General features: G+C 38.7%; 1 protein-coding gene across 7 annotated transcripts in view; it reads left to right on the top strand.

Moving 5' to 3' along the window:
- The window catches only part of STXBP5 (syntaxin binding protein 5), a 129,412-nt gene that overhangs the window by 5,427 nt on the left and 98,887 nt on the right, over nt 1-25,098 (top strand). For all 7 annotated transcript variants that reach the window (XM_063124561.1, XM_063124564.1, XM_063124562.1 and 4 more), the window contains exons 3-4: nt 18,486-18,567; nt 19,265-19,365. In XM_063124561.1, the coding sequence (XP_062980631.1) occupies nt 18,486-18,567; nt 19,265-19,365 (183 nt within the window). The remainder of the gene's footprint in view (nt 1-18,485; nt 18,568-19,264; nt 19,366-25,098) is intronic.

Genomic DNA, 25,098 nt, shown 5'->3' with positions numbered 1-25,098 from the left:
TGCAGACAATGGTAGCTTAATGTGCTTTTTCCACTAAGGTGGCATTCATACAGGTCCTCCATACGTTACACTAGAGAGGAAGTATTGTACCATTATAAAAGTATCGCACCATAGCTCAATTCTAATTTTAAAAATTATTTTTGAAATCTTTCTGGTCATCTCCTCTGTAAACCATAGTAAAACGGCAGTGACTATTTTAAATCGATCTTAATTGCATTACAAGTGTACAGTGTTATAACAGTCTTTCATTTAAGTGATATTTCACTATTTTTATATATATATTTAAATAGCCAGAAAAGTGAGTTAGTGCTACTTAAAAGATCAAGTTTTTAAAAATTAATGGGTGTTAAAAATGTTGCCTGCTGTAATGGGTATAGTGAATCTACCCATTACAGCAGTTTTCACTGTGATAGAGTTATCTGCCTGATAAGTCAAATTTATGCCCCTTAAAGACAGAAGTGCACTTTTAAGAGCAGTGGTGTGACTTCAACATAGTAGGATATACATACAGAAAATTCATAATACCACCACGTAGTATAATAAGTAAGTTGAAATTTCACTTGTAGCTTACACTGGAAAATGTCTAGCACTAGGAGCTGTCTTTCTGGAAGCATCCATCTCAATTTCTTCATCAAGCTCATCTACAATTTCTATTACAGTAAAAAGGAAACTGTTTATTCAAGTAAGCTAAAGTTTTGTTTAGCTTGAACTCTGTTTTCTGTGAAGTTTTGATATTCTCATAGGCCACTTGCAGTTTTGTCTTCCTGAGTTTACCTGTTTTCTAGTTTTTGTTTATTGTTCCTAGTTATGGCATCAAAACTGTTGTCGCAGTTTCAGATTGTAGAACTCTGGCTTTGTTGTTTATTCGTTCAGTCGCTTCTGACTCTTCGTGACTTCATGGACCAGCCCACGCCAGACCTACATAAAGTATATCTCTGGAAAGTGGCTACAAATACAGAGGTGGATGTGAATTGTGGAGTTGTGAGCTTGTCCTAGACTAGGGAATTACCTCTACTGTAGGGAAGGGGGAGTTCCCCAGCCACTGCATGCCCGAGGTGCCCAGAGCAACTATATCTCAAAGCCTCCCACTGCCTTTTCCCACTCAAAACAGAGGTGAGAAGGGGATCAGCTTGTTCCATACCTTGTGGCATAGTGCAAGATGAGCGGAAAAAGGGACAGGATCCTGGGGACCACAATTTTGGCGACTAAGTTCAGCCAAAATATTGTGAACACAGCACAACTTGCCTGATTTGCTTAAATTAACTAAAATGGTGTTTTAACAACTGTACTAAAGGAAACCTCTTTGTAATTTCACTTGAAGTACTGTTTGAGATTCAGACTAAAATTCCTTCCTTTCCACCTTTGCCTTGCCCCATGCAGCTGATAACTCATTTCCTTTTTTAAAAAACAGATCCTTAGTTTAACTACCCTGTTTATAAGGGTTGAGGAAAGATTGCCAGGGTTTAGAAGCTTGGGGAAGGCATTCTTATGATGATATTATTAGGCTTGTTGCTTTTAATAACGCTTTAGCCTTTACGAGATGGAGACGAGTTATTGAAGAGGGCTGAGGTACCAACTTGCAATGTGATGACATTTTTCTATCATTTTTGGCTTGCTTATGTTTGGATCGTATGCATACTAATGCTATATAATGCAGTGGCTATTTTAGAAATTCAGAGGTTGTGGGGCAAAAGCCGGCTTGTTAATCTATACCCTCTGACCTGGAAGTCCCATTCCCTAATGAATGAATCCCCAGTGGTATTATTCTTAATCACTGTGAATGTTCCAAATTAGAGTTCTGACATGTGAAACATGATCACAGGCTTGAACAGATAAAAGAAGACTGAGAAGGGAAGACACACAGTGGTAAGAGACTGGGATGTCTAGGAATGGAAATAAGTTGTTTGCTGCAGCAGAATATGAACATAAGTCCCACATCAAACAACACATTGATGGATCTAAACCAGGGGTAGGCAACATTGTGCCCCTGGTCACGTTCCTTGGCACCCGCTGAGCTCTTCTAAATTTTAAAAGGGAGCTTGTTTATTGTTGGTGATCCAGAGTGCGAGAGAAAAAGAAATGGGAATGAGCTGGCTAGCGGGGAGGGGGTGAAGACAAAAAGAGTTTGCCTTCTGTGAAATAGGTTTCTTTTGGGGTTGAAAACTTGCTTCAGTGGGATTATTTAATGTGTTGGGGTGACACCCCCTCCTTTATCTTATATTATGCCCTTTGAACAGTTTATTTGGCCATTTGATTAGCCACACCTCCCATGACAGCCATTTTGTATTGGCAGCCAGGGCAGTTTCTCAGATTGCCAAATACGCCTATTTTAGAGAGGCCACAGCTAGACCTTAGGTTTATCCTGGGATCATCCAGGGTTCGCCCCTGCCTGAGCACTGGATCCCCTGTGTGTCACCTAGATGAACAGGTTTGACTCCTGGACGATCCAGGGATAAACCTTAGGTCTAGCTATGGCCAGAGTCTAAACTTTAAAGCAAGGCTTATTTATTTATTGTTGCATTTATATCCTGCCTTTTTTCCCTCCAGTGAAGCCAAGGCAGCATACATCCTCCTCCTCTCCATTTTATCCTCACAACAACAACCCTGTGAGGTAGGTTGGGCTGAGAGTCTGTGACTGGCCCAAAGTCACCCAGTGGGTTTCCATGGCCAAGTGGAGACTAGAACCCGGATCTCCAGACTCCCAGTCCAACACCTTAGCCACCACACCGGCTCTCACTATACCACACTGGTTCACTACACCACGCTGGAGATCTAGTAGGATCCTAAAAGAGTTTTGAAAAATCTAGTTATGAACTTTTATAGGTTTCTACTTTCATATTTTAATATAAATAGATTTGTTTTCAAAGCAATAGTGAATAGTTAGGATACTCTTCAACTGGTTTTATAAAATAAATCTTGAGGATTTATTCAATATTTATTTATTTATTTATTACATTTATATACTGCTCCATAGCTGAAGCACTCTGGGTGGTTTACAAAGGTTAAAAACAGTGAACATTAAAAACAAATATACAAAAATTTAAAATCATGAAAAGCATAAAAACAGCAATATGCATTTAAAACAACTATTCTGGGGTCAGTTAAAAACTCAGCATATGTTGTTAACTGCCTAGAAAAAGAGAAAAGTCTTGACCTGGCGCCGAAAAGATAACAATGTTGGCACCAGGTAAGTCTCCTTGGGGAGATCATTCCATAATTGGAGGGCCACCACTGAAAAGGCCCTCTCTCTTGTTGGCACCCAGAGGAGGAACTCAGATGTTGAGCGTAGTTTACGGGTAGGTTCATGTCGGGAGAGACATTCCGTCAGATATTGTGATCCCAAGCCATGTAAGGCTTTATAGGTTAAAACCAGCACATTGAATTGGGCAGTGTGTATTAAATCTTCTTTTAAACATAGGATTACATACTGCTGTCAATACTTTATGGCAACAATTGAAATGTAACACACAAAAACCTGTAGATCGTACACCAAATCAACAGATGTGGAGTACTGATGATTGACTGGAAGTATTTTGTACTGTTAAAGTTTCTTGAATGTAGGTTTTGTCACTGTCTGGAACAGATAACTTTCAGAAACTGTGGCCATAGCTAGACCTAAGGTTTATCCCAGGATTGTCCTGGGGTCAAACCTGTTCATCTAAGTGCCACACTTAGATCCAGCGCTCAGGCAGGAATGAACCCGGGATGATCCTGGGATAAACCTTAGGTCTAGCTATGGCCTGTGTGGCTTAATACAGCTCTTTTATTTTTTAAACATAGCTTCTCTTACCTGTGGAAGTGCACTTACCAAGCCAAAGCAATGCTTTTTGTACATTTGGTGGTTGGCACTCCTCCTACAGAGGCATACGCTAATTGTCTGCACCTAGTTTCTTTGGTAACACATTGGCTCTGTTCAGAAGATACCTTAAACCACGGCTTTAACCATAGTAAATAAGGCAAAAAAACTTATTCACCGTGGTTTAAACTGTGGATGATGATGATGATGATGATGATTTCTTACCCACCTCTCCATTTTGATCGAGGCGGGGAACAACAGTAAACATAAAATACAAAAAACTGAATTAAGAACATAATATACATTGTTAAAACATCCTAAAAACATCCTAAAATTCCCTGGATAAGCCTGACGGAATAGATCAGTCTTGATAGGTGTCTTCTGAACAGGGCCTATCTGATTTAACACATGCCTGAAAGAGAAATTTGCCTGTTTGTTTCTCTATAGAAAAAAAAATGCTATTTTCCTTCTTTGAATACTTCGATGAAAGTAATAGTAAAGAAGTAACCAGCATTTTTGTTTATATTTAAATTGGTAGAAATTAAATATTGGCATGAAAACATGCTTTTGTTTTTGTTGGAATGCTTCAGATAAACCATGAAGAAGAAACTGGGGAAAGTGTAAGTAAGATTCTCATGCAGCAATATGCTCAGAATCCACATTGGAGTATTTTGAAAAGCAAGCAGAGAATATGAAATGTCTCCACATTGCGCATGAGACTACAAATATCTATATTTGTTCCTAAAACAACTTCAGTTCAAGCTCGGATTTAGTAAAATGAACATGTGTAATTCCTGTGGATGCCCAGCTAAAGCAAACCAGGATAGCTGCAATGCAAAATATGAGTTAAAGTATCTGGAGAAAACTGAGGAGTTGGAAGCTAGTTGCCAGCCAGGAGTTGGTGACAAGAGAAGCCTGAGTGGGGGGGATTATTAAAACTGCTGTAATGGAGAAATAAACTCCACACAGTCCATTGCCAATGCTAGGTCCTGGAACACAGGTGATTGGAAGTACATAGAAGAAAGAAATGCAGTTGGAAGGTAGTACTCACACTTTGGTGATGAGAAACATGTCGGCTGGAAAAAGAGTGAACAGCATGGCTTCAGGACATCTTAAAATGGGAAGACATGCTAGTTCCTATTGTGTGACTGCCTAAACCCTTGTTTCCCCTCCTTTTTTGCTATCTAAATTTGCCCACCTATCTTCAGAGGGATTTTGAAGGGTAGGCTCACTTAGGCATTTAGGAACTATACTTGCCACAAAGTTTTAGAACTTCCATTCAAAGGCTCTCAAAGTAGCAAAGATGGTGGCAGCGTTCTGGCAACTTTTAATAGGGGTCTGTAGCAGCTATCAGCACCACTTCCTTCTATTACTTCCCGTAAAATGTTTTGCTATGACTACACTGGTTACAAGTTGTTTGTCTAATGCTGATCTACAAGCTTTCCCCATAGGCAATAGAAAATTGAACCTCTTTTTTCTATATAATATAATCCTGCTATGCTTAATTGACCACATTGTCATTCTGTTCAGTTCTAGGAGCTCTTGACCTGATTATAAAGTGAGTGATGGGTGGGTATAGAACAACTTATGGAAGTTGAGTGCATGCAAATTTCTATTTGACGTTTATATCCACCACTCGCCATTTGTATATGCAGTATTGGAAATGATCTCTGAGCATTTATAGTCAAATACATGGGGGTGTCATGTGAATTGGAAGTAAATGTGAATTTATTTATGTGAATTTATTTATGTATGAAGATATTGATATCCCACCTTTCTGTTTATTTCTGAAGCATCCAAGGCAGCATAGGCAATAAAAATATAAAACAAAAATAAAATGAAACTGTATCTGTTGGGGATGATACTTCATTAGCCAGCTCGGCCAAAGGCCTGCTGGATCAACATAATCTTCAGCGGCCTAAGCACCATTTAAAGGAGCTGAATACATCTCCTGGGGCAGTGAGTGCTGCAATGGAGAATGTCTTCCAACACCCACCCTTGCCTCTGACAGCAGAGGAATGTGCAAAAGTCCTTCTTCCAACTCTCTGAGCAGACAGGTAGTTCCATGTGGCAGCAATTGATCCCAAAAGTAATCAGGCCACAAGGTAATGATCAGCACTTTGAGTTCAAGTCTAGAATGGAGTTGTACGCAACAAAAAGTCAGATCAAGCCACAGCCCTGGCTGCAGCATTTAGCACAGATGTAGTTTCCAAAAGCTTTTCAAAGGCAGTCTCATGAAGGACAGATAATCCAATCTTAGGCTTTAGCTAGACCTAAGGATTATCCCAGGCAAATGAAGGGGTCGTCCCTGCCTGCTCCTGAGTTCATCTGTGTGTCATTTGGAAGCACAGGGATGATCCCGGGACAATTTCAGGATATAGGCCTGGTCTAGCCATGACCTTAATGTCACTAAAGTATATTTGATTAAATGCATGATGTAAGGACATGCAAATTCACCATAAGCTACTCAGGCTGCAACAGTGTTGCTCGCAACATAGGTGAATCTGAACTTCTTTATGACCTGCTGGTTGCCTTCCTCAATTCTCTAATCCTCATTCAGATGACAAGATGGTTTGACTTGAATAGAACATTAAAATAAATGAAAAATCAAAGGCTTTCATATGCTTTTTTGCACCAAAATGGAGACTTTTTCTCTGAGAAGTTTTTTTTAATGAACTCTCCCTACCCCAATGTTGCAATATACATTTGATTGGGAGGGAGGTGTGGGGAAACAAAATGGACTGTGGCTGTGCCCTTTAGTGCAGCTATTCTCTGTCAGGATGGTGACACCACTCCTTATGTGACATGGTCCTAGTGCAGATATCCCACCAGGACATTTTGGGAGTATTAAATGCCTTAAAGCCTTAGGTCTCAAGATAGTTTATCAGTTTTATGGTAGGTCATAGTCCAGCTGCTCCTTCTGCAATTGTAGCACCAGATGACTATGCATTTTCAGTGTTTGACAAGTCATGTTGGTTTAACTTTAATAGAAGATGCTGCATAAGCAAGAATGGCTTATCTACTGAGAGAGATAATGCATCAGTATAAAGTATGTGGTCTCCACTCGCCTGAGAGAGCAGTATGTCCTTGTGAGTGCACCAGCTTATTTGGGCTCTAATTGTGTTGTGACGTGTGTAACAATTGTGTTGTCAGTGTTTCTGAAAAGATATTTTGTACATTTTTGATGAAGCAAAGTGGATAGTTGAAACAAATACCATAGGAGTAGGATGATACCTAAAAGCAGGGATAGGGAATGTGTGGCACTCCAGATGTTGTTGGTTCGCAACTCCTATTATCCTTCACCATTGGTTATGCCGGCTAGGGTGGATGGGAATCATTTGGAAGACCTCATGTTCAGGTTCCCTGCCTATACGGAGCACTGCTTTCCACATGGCCCTGCCTGCCAAATAAGATCTTGCCCAGGATACCACCATCTTCCAAGATCAGGCTACTAGAGAGAGGGCCTTCTTGGTGGTACCACCCAAACTTTGGAACGCCCTTCCTGGACATGTTTGGCTGTCACCTTTATTATATATATTTTAGGTGCCACTTGATGTCCCATCTTGTTCTTTTGTCTGTTAATAATTGAGATCCTTTTAATTGCCTTTATTTTGTTTTCTGTCTTGGTTTTTTGCTTTCCCCCTTTTTAAAATTTGCTGCTTTAAATTTTCTCATGAGTAATGACACTTTATATTGTAAAATCTGCCTCTTCATGGTAAGGAGCTTATCATCTTAAAATTTTGATAGTGGGAGTTGTTGAAGGAAATGAAAGGAAGCAAAGGTAACAAGAGATGAATAATGCACAATATTCAGACTTAACTTTCTAGAAGTATACTTTGTTCCTTTTCTGCTAGATGATTTTTAAGTTTCAGTTAAATGTAGCAATAGAACTTTACAAGAAAACTGAACATAAGACTGTTTTGCCAGTGTACACCCTATTTTTGTACTTACTGGCTGATATAGTTCATGTGGGAGCACTCATGTGCTTCATTGTACCTTTTTGTAAGACATTCTGGAAACCTGTTGAAAGACAAAATATGTCAAGTACAATTAATAAAATATGTCTAGGGTTTTAATTTGAAATAGTTTGCTAGTTTAGTTAGGAGCTTTAAACAAGTGGTGTTTTTTACAATTAAAAACTTGAGATGAATTTAAATGCTTATTGATGCAAATTGTCCTGATAAAATGCTTAAAACTGTAATCTAAAGCTGTAAAACTTTACATTTTTAAAAATCTTTATCTTTTATTTCTTCAGCATTTTTATTTATAGAAATGTAGTACTGTATTTCTTCGATTCTAAGACGCCATCGATTCTAAGGCGCACCCCATTTTTAGAGATGTTAATTTGGGGGGAAAAGGGCATCTTAGAATCGAAGAAATACGGTATATGAATAATCAAATAAAACAATCTTATGCATGCTTCTTCCCTTTGAACTCAAGAGAGTTTAACTTCTGTATAAACTTTCATGGAATGATATTATATTAAATCTGAGAAATCTATTCCATAACCTGGCCTGAATAAAGCTGCAGTCTTGTAGGAAACAAGAACAATTACTCCCCACCCCAAATATAGTGGGGGATGATCTTAAAAGTAAAAGCTAAAATGAAAGTTGAAGTAGCAGTAGCAAGCTGCTTTTTAAATACTCTTCAGTCTCTGAATTCTACAACCAAGGATCAGTGTTGTCAAAGTCCAGAGTTGGAAATGTTGCAGAATGCCTAGATCAGTCTAAGGCCTTAGCTAGACCTAAGGTTTATCCCAGGATCATGCTGAGGTCATCCCTGTTCATGTAAATGACACACAGGATATCCCGGGAGCAGGCAGGGACGGTCCCGGGATAAACCTTAGGTCTAGCTAAGACCTAAATGCTCTAGAAATTTACTAAACTTTGATGTTCTTGGTCTTATGTTCATATGTGTCTAAACCACCTTCCCCATCTTGGTACCATTTAGGTCCCATCATCCCAGCCAGCATGGCCAACGCCTCTGGAGCATGCCCCATTGAGGATGTCTGCTCTAAACTTTGATCAAGTTTATTATTTAGGAATTCTGGAAGTCAAAAAATTGCTAAACGCTACTTTGCTTAACAGGAAACAATTGACATGAATTCGCAAAACATGGTTGAACGGGCATAACCAAATCTCAAAACATAGTATAAAAATGGTGTATAAACATATCACCCCTTGGGAATAAACATTGCAAAGCAATTCTGGCTTTCGCCCTAGTCTGGCATCATTTCCCATATTGCAAAATGAACTTGAAAGGTACCCACTGCTTTCTCCTTTCTTTATGCTGCTTCTGTGCCTTGGAAGCTATTTCTAAAGTAATTTGCTTGTAACTTATTAATGTACCCCTTCACACACCCACACCCATGGAAGTTTATTTCTGTTGGCAGAAAAGTTTAATGCAGATTGTTTTCCTCTTTGCATGCACGTATTCCCCCTCTGTCTTACTAGTACAGTGCTGCAAAGTTTGTCCCACACACATAAATTTAAATTTCATCTTCAGGTTTTGGCTGCTGTGAAAAGAAAAACAAGGGCATGCAAAGGCAAGTAGTAAGCCCCAGTTCTGATATGTACAGAGTCAATCAGGTGTCTTAATCAAAATATCTGCTGCAATCTTTTGTGTTCATAGAGGAAATGAGTTGGAGATGAGAGATCTGTTGCTTTCCTAAGAGCAGTGTTTACACTTCATAGATAACTAGATGAGTTACAGTCTGTATGTAGTCAAAGGCAATAACTAAGAAGGAATGAGCTGCATAAAGGCTATTGGGTAAACAAGAAAAATGTGGCCAGACCAAGCTATTCTTGATTTTCTGCCTCATATTAGCAGCATGGATAGTGCTAGGCAGAGCACCCTGTGAAGATTCATTGGCCTCCTCCCATCAGTCCAGTCAGGATGGCTGCAGATGGCAATGGTCCCATCTGATAAGTCAGATAGCCGTTGCTTCTCTGTGATCCATCCTGACCACTTTGCTGACTTACAGCTGCAAGTGGCAAGCGAACATTGTAGGGGAAGATAAGGTGAAAAAAGAAAGAGAGGTAGCAGAGGGAATGAAAGAAGGTGAGAAAGAGCTGGAAAGAGAAATAGGAAAGGCTGAAGAGAAAGGAACTGGAGGGCCTGGAAGAAATGATGAAGAGGAAAGGAAAGGAGAGAACATGGAGAGAAGTCAAGAAGAAAGGAGAGAAGAGGTTAACTCGCCTGGTGGCAAACCACTCTGAATTCACTTAGTTACAGCCCTTGGCAGCCCTGCGGAAGGAAGGCCAGGATTTGGTAGGAGCATAGTCTTGGTGATCAACCCTGTTTGTTAGATGAACAAGTGATCCAAACAGAAGAATAATGAGCCTGCTGGGAGAACTCTTAACTATGAATTCCCAAGCCTAGAGTCAAGGGTGGAGGCGGTGGACGGTGGGAAGCAGTCACCTTCTAGAAGAGAAACATCAAGGCAAGCTTCAGGAGGAGTTACTTGCTTATAATCTGAGTCAAGGAGGCAAACCCAAAATAGAAGAGCCCCATCCCTTTAGGGATGCCACCCCAAGAGGATTTACTCCATAATTACCTGCACACAAATCCTAGCAAAAAAACTCAGAACCTTTAGCCAAGATCTATAGGTCTATTGATTATGGGTGCTTTTAGATTAGGCTTTTATGGTTCAATTGCTCTGCCTCGCTTGCAGAATTTTTTGAGTGGTCCAGACAACGTTGTCTTTCGTTTGTAAGGCTCCTACATTTTCCCACTGCCTACATCTTTTTTTCTTTTTTTCTTACTACTCAAAAATGCCTTAAGGAAAGATGGAATAGATATATAGTACTTTTTGATTGGTGGTTCATCTGAAATTACTATATATAAATCCAGACAGAAAAAGTATTTGCCATGAACTGGAACAAAACATGGCGTCCAGTTCACAGATCATAGGAAGTCAGAACTGCTGAGAATTCTGCCTTATTGTGAGCGAGCAAGCATGCTGGCTTCTTCTGCCAGCGCAAGCAGCTAAATGAGCTAGGCAGTATCTATCAGTGGCTTGTTAAGCATTGCATCCAAACCCTGGCCTTTTTGCTCTCAGATAAAGGATCATAAGCCAAGGCTTGCTAGGAGAGCAAAAGCCAAGGATCCTAGTTTGAACGCTACACTAAACAAACCATGAACAGAGGTTGGATGGCAGGAACAGCCAAACAGGAGCCACTGAGCAGCATGCATGAGCAGGATTGCAGACTTCAAGATAAGCCCAAATTCTCAGCAGTTCTGGCTTATCTGGCTTACCTTGACATGTGAATTGGGCCAATAATGGGTCTCAGGTAATAGCCTAATAAATGCCTGTCATCGTCCCCCCGTAGCGTTTACTACAACATCTTCCACATCCTGTACTGCCATGCCAAGGTGGGCAAACTTCTGACTCTCCAAATGTTTTGCAAAAACCTGAGAAACAGTCAAAGAATTTATCTTAGTTATTAGGCAACTCTGACTTAATTCAAGTTACAGAGACTCCAGTGGAATTTTGTCCCGTTTCTCCAGTTATTATGAAAATCGTATCTGATTATAAACACACATACACACACTTTCCCACATATTTATCAAATAGAATTAAAAATTCATCAGTACCCCCTACCAAAAGGCAAATGAAATTAAAGAGCACTTAGTTTAGTCCTATTCTTTATGGTTTATAGGAGTGAATTCTGTATTATACTACACGCTATCCCTTCTGCTGAGATTCTAAACTTTTATGAATATATTATGAACATCTGCATAGCTTTTGATTCAAACATGTTTTGCTCATGCAAGTGAGAGTCCCTCCCCTCAATTTTTCCAGCAATTCCACCTTTCTGCTACATTTATTAGGCCAACTATGTGCAGGATAACACCCTTTTTGAGTCTAGAGGACTCAATAGGATAGAAAACAGAATATCATGCTTCTCCAACTATCAGTACCCAATAATTTCTAATTTTTTATTATAGGCAAAAATGATGTACATTTTTTGAGTTTTAACACAGTAGACCTATGGGTCTGTTTTTCCATACGTAACTCATAAATTAAAAGCAAAAGTAGCTATATTCCCTGTAAAAGGGGGGCGGGGAAATGTCTAAAATCCATATTAGGGTAATCCTATTATTACGCTAAACCAAAGTGTGCAAGCTTTAAAGTTTGAATGAAATAATAGTATTGGCTGGAGTAATAGAAGGACTGGTACCCAGGAAGTTGTTATGCCTTGTTTTGGTTAGTTGCAATGATGTGACCTGTACACCTGATCGTATTAAGACCTGTATATTAAGAATTCCTGTGAATATCATGTGACCTATTAACCTGGTTGTATTAAGAACTCCCAGAGAATATTATAATTCAGGCTGTTCAGTATGACTTTTGTAAAACCAATAACAAAACAAAAGTTTCATGATAAACTTTTGGCTGAGTTAGCTTTGTGCTTTGTTTTTAGGAGCCATCTAATATTGGTACATGAAATCTGTTTTGCTATTTTCTGTGCACCTAGACATCTCTAACTTATTGTGCAAATTGAAACTTCTGACCTCTTTTTTACTTTTTTAAGAAGCCTAATATGTCATAAAGTTGCCTTTGAAACTTTAGAAGCATTTTGAATCTAGCATTTCATGGAAAGAGCTCAAGTGCCTTGTTGGGTAAATGCAGGCTTTGGGGTGGATATAAAAGGAGCCTTCTGGATGATGTATGTTCTGGAGCAATTTTGCTACTTTTATGGGTTCCAGGCTTCTTCATGCTCCCGCCCTAACTTTAGGGGAGAAATAAAGAAGCATGTGTAACAAATGAATAGTTTTGAAGGTAGCAGAATAAACATCCTTAACCCAATAAAATCTAAATTATACAATCAATAGTATTCAAATAATCCTTATTTAGTCATAGCAATAAGATGTTTACTAAATATGACTTCTATTTCCTTTTTTATATGTCCAGCTATAAGTGTGACCAGTTTTCAGGAAAGAGTTAAATATTGTTAGTCATCACTGTGCACATGTCACATGAAGGCATTACTTTTTGGATGTGAATGTGTGTGTGAAAAACTGCACTTTTATCTAAGTTAGGGGTGTTCACCCCAAGGGCTGCATTCCAGTGGTGGTGGTAGTCTAAAGGCAAAACAGGCAGGACCAAAAATGGCAGCCTGTTTCAGCTTAAAGCTCTTACTGCTAGTAATTACGCCTTAGGAGAGGCATTTTAATGGGAACCTGGGCCATTCCACCAGCCATTTCCCCCATCTCTTCCCTTTTCCTTGTGTGTTTTGTCCTTTTAAATTGTAAGCCCCTGGGCAGGGACTGTCTTCTTTTACTGATTATTTGTAAGCTGCTCCAGGAGCTGTTTTTGTCTGAAGAGAGGAATAAAAATACTGAAAGTAAATACATTTTAAAGAATGGGGATAGGACTGCACAAGAGCTAGGAAACTGCCAATCAGCATATGGGAGAAATGGGTGGAGCCAGGGGAAGGAACAATCTCGGAGGGCTGAACTGTGGTTGTGTATATTGTTTCATATAAACTTTGTGTTTGTATTTAATGAATCACTTCTAATGAGAGCTTGTATAGATAATAGCTAAGATTCACGTGATCTCTGGTTCAAATTTCACCTTTGCCACAAATTCATTAGGTGGCCTTAACAAGGCCCTCCTTTACATTTCCCCCCCTCCCCTGAGTATAATCATCTTTACAAGATTGATGTGGGCGCTAAATAACATAATGTGAAGTATTTTGAACATTCAAAAAATATTCTACAAATGCTATGTGTTTAATATCTGTTGCTGAAATATTTATATAGAACTATATTGGATGTGCAGTAGTCTGTCATCTGAAGCTGTTATGCATGATAAGTGCCATGAACAATTCACAAATTATTTATAAAGCCAGTATATCAATTTGTGAATTTAAAACTGCTTTTTTTATTAATTGTGCCCTTTTGCTAAGACTCATCAAGGATTTCATAAGTATTTTATGAGAAATAATAATCAAGATGAAATTAAAAATAAACCCAAATATAAATAGCACAAAATGAACATGTGAAAATAGGCAAGGTTGAACATATACTGTGATTATGAGGGAACCATAAATGCGAATTTCCTCTTTAATCAGTGGGACCTGGAACAAACTGTTGCAATGCTCCCGTCCAGTATGCCTGACAGCCAGCCATGCTGACTTCCAAGGTACGTCATTCCATTTCTCTTCCACCCCCCAGCCCTGATTTTCTGTCCCCTTTCCCAGTGGTCTGTTAGCATTCCATGCCCACAGAGCATGCTCAGTTGTTTTTGAACTGTTCTCCCTTCATTCTTTTGTTCGTACTGCTGCAAACCTTGAGGTTCCACCAAGCCTGCTGATATCTCTCCCTTGTGGATGATGCTGTTTTCGCCACATAAGGTTCCAGACTCAGAAAGAATGAATTTGATATTAGTATATATTTAATCTATATGGTACATAGTTTACACCAGCCTAGTGTGAACAGCCGTAAAGCAACTATATCGTCTAAACTACTCTGACTTGTAAATATTCTTCTGTCTGTATGATCTAAACAATTGTGACTTGTCAATATCCTTCTGGCTTAGTGATCAAATAGGGTGGAATATATATACATAAACTGTGATGTGATGTGATTGACCATAGATATGCATGACTAGGTATTTCCACATAAGATGTTTGCAGTAATGTTGGGTATAGCAGACAAGACCTGAGGGATGGGGAGGTGGAATCACAGTTATCTATTGTGATTCTATCCCTCCAGTTTCATGTGTGTATATCTGAAGGTGGTTGTTTGGGACATAATAGGGATGGGAGCTTCAATAGCTAACACTATAGTAGTTTATGTTAGTGCAGCGTAATTTACATACTTAGTTGCGCCCCATTGGTGTGTGCATGTGTGTTTGTGTAAGCATTTTCTGATTAATTTAGTTAAATTGTTTATCTTGTGCATAAGGAAGCCCAGAGAATAAAATATTATTATTCTAAAATGTGCACTATATACAGTTTCCTTTTTTAAATAGTTGCTTTTTGGAGTTTTTTTGCTGAAAGCTTGGGATTTTTCTTCCTTTACAAGTGTATGATGATTTGCATTAAACTCATAACCTTCAGACTACTTTCGCTTAGGCATTATGCCTAAAATGACAGGAATCTTGCCTTAATATTTTTAATGGTGTGAAACAAAATCTGTTGTTTTCATTGGAAAATTGTGTCATTGTTTATAATGACAAACTCAGAGACTCATAACTTGAGTGGCTAGTTGTACTTGTGGTAGGGTATCTTAGAATACGGTAGCAAAGAAATCCTAAAAGGGTTACCATTTAGCTATGTCTGTATAACTTCAGGGTGTTCATTCAGTGCCTGAGATAAGTGATTTGTACAGTTGATACAGCTGGCTGCTTTGTGATAATGTGGATTTTTTGTTCAGATGTGTGGAGCTGTTGTTTAAAAGTTGTTTAGTCTTGAATGCCTATGCTTTGCTGCTGGACAGCAGAAGATACATGGAGTGCGTGGCAGTTTGTCCCTCTCTGCTAGTTCTTATTGTATATTTACAATTGTGCTTTATAGAGTGACATTGCATCAGTTAACATTTTGATAAACAAGGAGAGATGCCAGCTTTACACTGCCTCATAGTAGAAGTCCAGTTGTCTTGACTTCTGCTGCTATTAAAGTTAGGACTGTGTTAAATCATTAAGCTGCTTATGCAAAAGCACTACTGATAATTGTGTATTATTCAGAGTTGAACGAATGCTTTCACACTGAATAATTTAGTAATTTAACTTCTGTTTCTCCTTGAGTTGTAATCATTGAAATATTTAATCAAATATAATATTCCAGCTCCATTTTAGCGTATTTTGAATGTTTGATGTTTGAATTTAACCTCACTTTGAATATCTTGAACCGCTTGAAATCCTGAAAGCAAAACCCTTCTAACACTACTCACAGTGTAGTGTGAGCTTGTACAGTATGTAGCACTTTGGTGTAAGATAAAATGATCAATAGAATAGTCTAGTTTAAAAAGTGTGATGATATGTACTGTCCAATCCTATGCAAGTTTACACAGAAATAAGTCCCACTGAGTTCAGTAGGTCTTATAGGATTGTACCCTTATTTCTGTGTACGTTTAAGTCCTCAGTTTATCTCTTGGTATAGTTACATGTTAATAATAGGTTTTGCTAATTTAATTGATTAATGCAGTTCTGAAAGATGGGAGGGGGGTGGACACCAAATTAATACCCTAACTGTAAACACATCTGCTTAAACATGTCTTGCTGCTTTTGCTAGACAGTATTTGTTGATTTATTTATTTATTTTAAAAATTGACCCCATAGAGCATCTGTTCCTATCTAGTCGTCATCCCCCACCCCACCCCTGTAACAACGTAAGAGAAGTACTGGATTTGGAGAGAGTTCGTTGTGGCTCTGGGAGGAACCAGAAAGTGGTTGAGGGTAGCACCCTTCTGCCCTGAGGAAAGAGAGGCCGCTGCCTGAGAGAGCTCAGTGTTTGGTTGGAAGACAGTCTGTGAAACTCTGTGAGGTGCACCAACTTTGAAACACCCTCTACCCCCAGGGTATTTCAAAGCCAGTATTAACTTTGAGAAGAATTTAGATAGGGAAATAGATTAGAAAATTCCCCCAATTTTGAAAACAGCCTATTCTATGCTATTGGATGTTGGATGTACTATTTAGATTAGTTTTACTTTTCTGTGCTTTTTGAGTGGGAAATCTCAGTTGTGGACTGGATCATGAGAGATCCAAATAGTGTTGTGTCTAGTTTAATTCTCAGTAATACTTCCATAGAAACCATGATTATATAATATTCAAACATACCAGAAATGTTATGTTTCTGGTATGTTTGAATATTAGCTGCTGTTTGTTGGCAAACTATTAACTCACTGTAAAATAAAATGGCATTATAGAGGATGATGGATTCTGTTCATTGACATCTGCTCATTGTGTCTTGTAGCAAATGGTTAAATATCAATTTCTTTGTTTATTTTCAGCATGGTTTATGAACCAGTATGCAATGAAGTTAGTGTTTCTGCATATTGAAGTAGATTTTAATTTGAAGTGCTTAGTTTTGCTCTGCTTTCTCTTAACAGTATTTTGAAAATTGTAAAACAGCACAAATAATAGTCTGCTCCTGTCTCCTACTCTTGGTAGATATTACTTACACTGGGGAGGAATAAGGTGATTGGCTTGGTGTCCATTGCATAAGCTTGTCAATGGAATACAATATATCTGTCATTATCTTTTTAATTTTCTGACTTCATTTTGGATGGAATTTAAGAGGTCTGGAATTTGAAATTATTATCAATTTTGTTACCTCACCAGACATTCTGAAGCTAAATGGCAGAGAATTAAAGACTTTTGATGGAAACCTTGAAACAACCTTTATAATTCTGCTTCGTGTATAATGTGGTGTTTTTTTAAAAAAACAAATGTACAGGAAATGTACAGTATAAATGCAACAGACGTATTTTGAAAGCGAGGTGCTTCATATAGCATATACACTGATTGGATTCAGCATGCAAGCAAATCTGATGCTACCCACATCACGTGGAAAGGCTGTCGCTGTAATGCAGCCCTTCCAGGAAGCAAGGTGAAGCCCTGTGCCCCCTTGTTCAAGGGTTTGTTTGCGTCCTCTTTCTGTAACCCTTCATCAGTTGTAAATATCTATTTGTCAGGTTAGAATTGTGAAAATGTGTTTTGAGTATTTGCAGGGATAAGTCTTGATAATTTTATGTTGTATATAAGTGTGAGACCTTTTTAGTATAGCACAATTTTATAGCTGCTTTTGACTCAGCAATAACTCTCATATTTTCTGCTCTTTGAGAACCAAACCAGATGATATATTAAAGTATGTATGCTTTTAACATATCTTTTTAACACTTAGTGTAAGTTTTTGCCATTTAATTATTGCTGATAAGGGTATATTTAAAAATAAAAATACTAGTTTTGGCAGCATGTTCATTTTTATAATTGAAATTTACCCGATCCAAGAAATCTTCAATTGTGATATTCTACCATTCTATTCAAATATTAAAAAGCTTTAAAACATGATTAAGGGTGCAATCCTATGAATGTATATTGTGTCCTAAAGTAATTTTAAAGCCTCTTTTATCCTTAGATGAATGATGGATATTTTTTCTGTAATGAGTGTCTGTACAAAGTCTGAAATGTAAAAACATTAATTACTAAGACTGTACTTTTCATTGCTGTGATGCTAGGTAAACTTACATTTAATAGAAATTTCTTAAGAACTCTTTCCTTGGTCATATTTCTTCAGAGTCGTGAAGTATTTGTCTGTTTCATTTAATTTTTACTCGGGCTATGACCAGTTCTGAAACCCTTAAAATCACTTTGTGATTATTTGACCTTTTAGTTTTATATGTAATAAAGTATTCATGCCACAGTGGTCCTACGTGAGAAAATCAAATTACTATGTATATATTGAAAATCAGTAGAAAACGGGTGACTTCACCTCACCAAAAATAGTGGTGATGCTTACATTTTAAACAGGTTTAATACCAAACCTTCAAGTATGAACTACAATTACAATCTTTAAAAAAAATAAGGGGAAACGTTCTCTTGAGCTCACTAATTTCCATTTTGGGTTTCCTGAAAGTAGCACTGCGATGTAGCTGACATTGTAGATGCTGTTATTTAACTCTTCTTGTTTCCCGTGCAAATTCATATACAGCCAATATTCCTTAATGAAACTAATGCCAGTTTTGGTCGGCCAGGAGTTGAATGCTATTGCCAACATGATAGTGGTGCTGCAGTAATCCAGCTTCAGTTTCTGATCAATGAGGTTGGTAAGCCTGTCATCCATTTTGTGTGTTTCTTCTTTTTGCCTGGCAAATGACTTATAAAAAGTAGTTAAAAATGTCTAAATAAGTAAAAAAAAGAAAAAAGTTTGGTTAGTATTTAAGAGTGCATATGTTCAAAGCAGGAGAAGGAAAGTTGTTTAGTGCAAATGGCTACAGTTAAACCTATTGTGGAATAATGAGTTGTAGGGTGACCTATTACTTTTGAAAACAGCAACTGTCATATAGTGATAGCTGCATTCAGATTTAATGGCAAAGCCATGTTTTGCTCTTAGGAGCATAGCAGCCTTGGGCTCGTATGTTGCCTCTTCCCCTTCTGTGCATAAGTAGAGATGAGAAGCTTCTGTTCCTGATTTGTAGCAAACTATAGTTTGCTTTTTTGTCCAAGACCACCTTCGGTGGGGAGGGGGGGTTAAGGCCTTTCGGTATTGATAGAATCTAATTTGCTTAGCGGAAAAAAGGATAATTGATCACTGATTTTTTTAAAATAATAATGGATAGCGTGTCGTTTGGTGATGCAAAACTGAGCAGCTGTGTGCAAAATATTGTAAGTGATTTTGAATATGACTCTAATGTATCTTGTGTAACTAGTACTCTAATATTCCTAAAGATATTGCAAAGGTGCAACATCACCCAAATCTCTTCAGTTCTCATGACAAAGCTTCCTATTCTCTCTTTAAGGGAGCCCTTGTGAGTGCCTTGGCTGATGATACGTTACACTTATGGAACTTGCGTCAGAAGAGGCCTGCTATACTGCACTCTCTAAAATTTAACAGAGAAAGGTAAGACTTGCTTGCTGCTTGCATCTTCTGCAATGTTCTTCAAAATCAGCAGTTTTTGACAGAACTCTAGGGTGAGGTGTAGATTAGCTCGTTCATAAGAAGAAGCCACTTTCCTTATGCAGAAGGATATCTTTGTGGACCCAGTTCACAGTGTAGATTGTGTGGATTCTTGACCACTGTATTCTGTGGCTTTACTATCAAGCAAACTGAGACAGCCACCTCAGGCAAGGGATTTGGGGGCACCTTTTTCAGGACAGCAGATAATTGGAATTCTGTACACTCCAATATTCATCTCTGCATAGCTGCTTCGAATTCCGGTTTATCTGCTCCCTTCTCTCTTTCCTCCATTCACATCTGAGCCTGGATATTGCTTCCCTCCTACTATTGACTTGGAGAAGGTGGGGCTGCAGGAGTAAGAAAGAACAAGATGAGAGGAGGGAAATTCTAGGACAGAGCAATGGTTGTAGTTGTATCTGTGCCTGCCAGCCCACTCATTCGTTCTCCCTGCATTGTGAGAGGGTGCCAGAACAGCAGAGGGTGGGAACAAATGTGAGAGGTGTGTGCGTGTGTTTTTTTACTTTTTCTCTAGCCCATGTCTGGATTCAGTGTCTTTTACTTCCTTGCCCAGTTATTCCTGGAATTCAGCTTCCGCAGAAGCCTTTGCAGTCTACATCCCTTAAAGTATATCCCAAATACTTCACAAACAACCACCTGCTCCTTCCCAAATATTTGTCTGTTTCATATAGATAATCATAAACAGGAGTGTCCTTGTTCTCATCACAAATGCTGGAAGTGTTATGGAGTTATTTCTGTCTCCAGTAGGGATGGCTGAACTCATCTGCCGCTGCCTTGCTCGCTACTTCCCACCAGCTGTCCGACCCTGTTCAGTGTGCAGGGCGAGCCACCAGACGGTCCTTGGGCACCTTGACACGTGGTGTCTTGCTGCAGTTTTACAAAAGTGTGCAAAGTTTTGTAAACCGCCCAGATAGCTTCAGCTATGGGGCGGTATATAAATGCAAGAAATAAATAAACTAAATCGTATTTCTCTACCCTTTGGGGACAGTGATAAAAGGAGACAAAAGAAAAGTGGCAGGAGATCCTCAAAGGTGAAAGCACGTGTGGTGGAAGGAAAAGATGAGAGGTAATAGACTGACAGAAAATGGAGTGGGAGCGACTGGTGACTAGGAATGTCACAGAAATACAGAGGGTCTGGCAGACATCCAGCCGCTCAGGCCTCCAAGACACTCAGCACATGCCAAGTCAGGTAATCTCAGGGTGTCCCACTGCCACACAAGCTGCCATTTTGCAGAAAATCATGGGTAAGCTTTTGGTATAATTAGACCATTTCCGCTTGCAATGTTGTGTAAATGGTGCTATTTACGGCTGCCATTTTGCACAAAATCACGATTTATGTAAAAGGCTCACCTGCAATTTCCCACAAAATGGTGCTTCCACCATTGAGGATCTCCTGCCGCTTTTCTTTTGTCTCCTTTTATCACTGGCCCCAAAGGGTTAGAGAAATAAGGTTTAGTTTATTTATTTATTTATTGCATTTATATACCACCCCATAGCCAAAGCTCTCTGGGCGGTTTATAAAACTTTGCACACATTCTGTTGGATCGCTTGTTTTAAAACAAAAAACAAACCAAAAAAACTCTCCCAAGCCTTAGTAATTTTCTACAAAAAAAATCATTGTGAATCATGGTGCTGGAAATTCTTCACAATAACTATGATGGCTTTGTTTTTGTTTAACTTCTAAAGCTGTAATTGTATGCACTGCAATGGTACTTGAATAACTGAGTAAAATGCGTAGGTTCAGGTGATTAGCCAGGGCTGAAACTGTGTTCATATGCAATCCTATGCACCATTGTTTGCCTAGGCAAATTGTATGTCTCTCAGTCTCCATTTTCCCTAGCTTTAAAATGGAACTATGTGTTTAAAAATGCTGACGTAATTTGCTGTCCCCTTTAAAAATTGCAAACATAAAAAAGAATTCTCTCCCATGGTCTCACTAGCTGGCTTTGGGTTTTCTTCACTTATTGGTGTTCCTTAGCTGCAAAGCATCCCGCACTATGGATATTAGGGTTCTCGAGATTCTGGCCCTACCTCAGCTCTTGGTTTCTGTGTATCTCCCATATAATGTCTACCACCAACCTCATGAATAGAAGCAAGCCAGCAGAGCCCTCACTGAGGCTCTGAGGGAAGCGGGGCCAGTAAAGTAATGTGTGCCATTTTTCAGGTTTGTGTGTGAGTGTGTGTTCTGATGGGTAGCTATAGCTGTCTTCTGTAGGAATTGATAATCTGCCGCAAGATGGAAAATAACTTGGGCTTGCTCTGAAACCACAGAAAATATAGGCTGTGTAACAGACATTCTCTACCAAGGCAAATGCAGCAGATTGGCTAAGTACGATAGCCCAGCTGGGGCATAATATCTCCTGACTTTTCTTACTTGTGTAGGATTGTGAGGAAAAGTGGGAGTAGGAAAGAGTTAAGCACATGGTCAGCTGAAATACATGACTGATGGACTGTATTTGGCTTGGTGGGTCATAAGTTAAGCAGGCTAGTTGTATTATTTTTAGCTCTTGTAGTTGTCTAGATTCTCATGAAGTGGTATTCTGTTCCCATTATCACATTTTTCTCAATACGTACAGAATCGATACTGCATTTATAATCTGGGCTGTGTGGATTTTACACAAGTTTAGAATAATAGAATAGAATTCCACTTCTTGAGAATCTGAGAAACTGAATGGAAACCTAAGCACTTTTCCAGTATTCAAGTAAATAGACCTCAGTAACAAAACAAATAACAAAGATAGCTGTGTTGGCCCATGAGAAAATAATCCATTGCACCAATATAGTGTCCCTGATGTATTTTGAACCTGTCTTCCTTGAGTGAGTCAGAAGTGAGATAGTCCTTAGTAGCTCTTTAAGAAGTTTTTAAAACTCTTGAAATGCACCAGGAACAGCATATTAGTGCAGCTGTCTTGTTCCAGTTTTTGGCTTTTTAATCGTCTTTGTTGGCATAGCTAGACTTCAGTACTTTGTATTATTCTTTTCTATGAGTACCACAACCTGAATATATTATGGAAAATAAGGAAGAATATTAAAATTTGCATAACCTATGTCAGTCACAGAACTTAGATTTTCTTACTGTAGAATTTGGAGAGCAGAGAGTACAAATGCGCCTGTAGTTGGTGTTTTAAGAGGACTCCAAGGAACTAATATTCTGTTGGGTTGTAACAGAGATAAATGGATAATTGCTTTCTCTCTCGCTCTCTATTGATATCAGTGCCCAGAACTGACCAGATTAATTTTGAATTAGCCATGAAAAAGACTTTGCTTCATGACTTGAGAGCAGACAGTATATGTAATCCAAGATAACTTTTCCAGTCTTTTTTTTTTAATAATTTTATTTTTCTACAATACTTAAACATACACATTACATCCTCTCATAAAGAAAAAACAACAACATACTACATAATATTGAAACGTTGAATACATAATATCTTATCTAAATACATAATCAAAATTAACATAGAAGTGCACCCCCCATCTCGGGATCTCATTCCTGATTCCAGAATCTCATACTTTCTTCTGCTGGTGGTTTCCCACTTCCTTTAGAAAACACAAATATTAGGAACTGTTTCCAAATTCCTTCAAAATCATTTGATTTAGCTATACCTCTTCTCCATTTAATATTACTTGTCAATTTATCATTAATAGCTATATCCCATACTTCTTTATACCATTCTTCAATAGAATATTCCCCTTGAATCTTCCAGTTCCTAGCTACAATCAATCTTGCTGCAGTCAGCAAATTCGTTATCAATTCCTTGATTTCCTTTTTACATTTAAAATCTTCAAATAGTGACAGTCTGGGATATATAGTTTTAGACAGGGTGAAAAGTATACTTTCAGGGTGGAAATGCTACTAAGATAAGTGAAGGTTCAAACCTTTACTACTTGAGAGAATGCTCTTCTCTCCTTTTCTTTCATAAAAGAGATATGAGTAGAGTTTAAGAACATAAGAAAAGCCAAGTTGGATCAGACCAAGGGTCCCTCTAGTCCAGCACTCTGTTCACACAGTGGCCAACCAGCTGTTGACCAGGGACTCACGAGCAGCACATAGTGCAACAGTACTCTTCACCCATGTTCTCCAGCAGCTGGTGTATATAGGCTCATGTGGTGGATGGGGTGGAGTACTGTGAAAGCCTTCCAGCTTCTGCTGCCCATTGGCATTGCCATGAAATGGAACTGAATACTAGATTTGAACAGAATGACAATTTTATTCCATGCATTCAAACTGACATATAATTTAACTTATTCCTTCTGAATACTTCAGTGTCCTGAAGAATTAACAAATCTGAGTAACTGATTGTTTGGCTCTAAAGAAATGTGGGGAAACTGATACGAAGGAAGAATGCTGAAGAAAAAGATGAGATTATGACCTAGTTTTCGGTATCTTCCATTAGCTAGCACTATACATATTTTTTTTATAAAAACACATCATAAATGCTTGACTATGCATTTTTAATAAATCAATTAAAACACTGTTCACTACATACCAGGCACTTCCATAAGTTATTAACATAATGGCTTAATGTTAAATTTAAAACCTTAAGTGCAAGTTCTCGTCTATATTAAAGTGTGCTCTATAAAAGAATATTTTATTTTCCAAACTAGCTTTTTCCGCTTAATAAAGCTCTTGGAGTCAGTGTATTTTTCTGATGCATTTCAATACCAATATCACACCAAATCATAAGTTTCACAAATGGTTCAGAGTTATCTATGTGAGAACTGGACAGGGTAAATATGTCCCTGTTAGTTTTCATGGACCTGTCAGTGGCTTTTGATATTCTTGCCCATGGTATCTTCTTGACTGTTTGCATGGATTTAGGGGCATGGTCTATGGTGGCTCCAGTTATTCCCGGATGGGTGGTTCCAGAAGGTGGTGCTGGGGGGCTACTATTCAACACTATTCAATCAATGAGGTCCTCCTGGGTCCATCCTGTTCCTATCCTGTTCAGTATCTACATGAAACTCCGAGGAGAGATCATCTGGGAATTTGTTGTTCATTGTCATTGATAGCTGGGTGATACCCAATTAATTCTATTTTCTATCTTATTCCAAGCAGGCTGTAGAGGCTCCAAACTACATTGGAAATTTCCCATTTCCCAGGATATGGGAAAACAAATTCAATCTTAATTCAGATAAGTCATAGGCAATCTTGGTTGATAGAGCTGGCCCAGGAATAGAGATTTAACCAGTGATGGATAGTGTAGCACTCCCCCTAAATACAGTGGGGTTTGGGGGAGTGGGGGTGGGAGGGGGTTGTGATATAACACAGGTTCATAGCCTGGAGTCCTTCTGAACTCAAGTTTGACCATAGACATTCCGCTATGGCGGGTGTGCCTTTCCATGTTTTAGGCTGGGTATTAACTGTGCCTATTCCTGGAGACTGCAGATCTGACCATAGTGACACATAGCTATATCACATCTGAAATGCACTGTGAAAAGTGCTTGAAAACTACCATTGGTCCAGAATGCAGTGGCTGCACTATTTATGGGGGCTGTGTATTGGAAATATGTGACTCTCTTACTGAAACAACAGCACTGGCTTCCAATTTGTTTCTATCATAGGAGGCTCTCATGTGTCTTAGTTGGAATACTTAATTGAGATCAGGGAAGAGGGCGTTTTCAGAGGGCTAAATTAAATATGTAGCATGCAGGTGA

Source organism: Elgaria multicarinata, chromosome 4 (genome assembly GCF_023053635.1).
Source record: "Elgaria multicarinata webbii isolate HBS135686 ecotype San Diego chromosome 4, rElgMul1.1.pri, whole genome shotgun sequence".
NCBI classification, from domain to species: domain Eukaryota; kingdom Metazoa; phylum Chordata; class Lepidosauria; order Squamata; family Anguidae; genus Elgaria; species Elgaria multicarinata.
The sequence above is the reverse complement of the archived record's forward strand: the minus strand, read 5'-3'. Positions and strand labels throughout refer to the sequence as shown.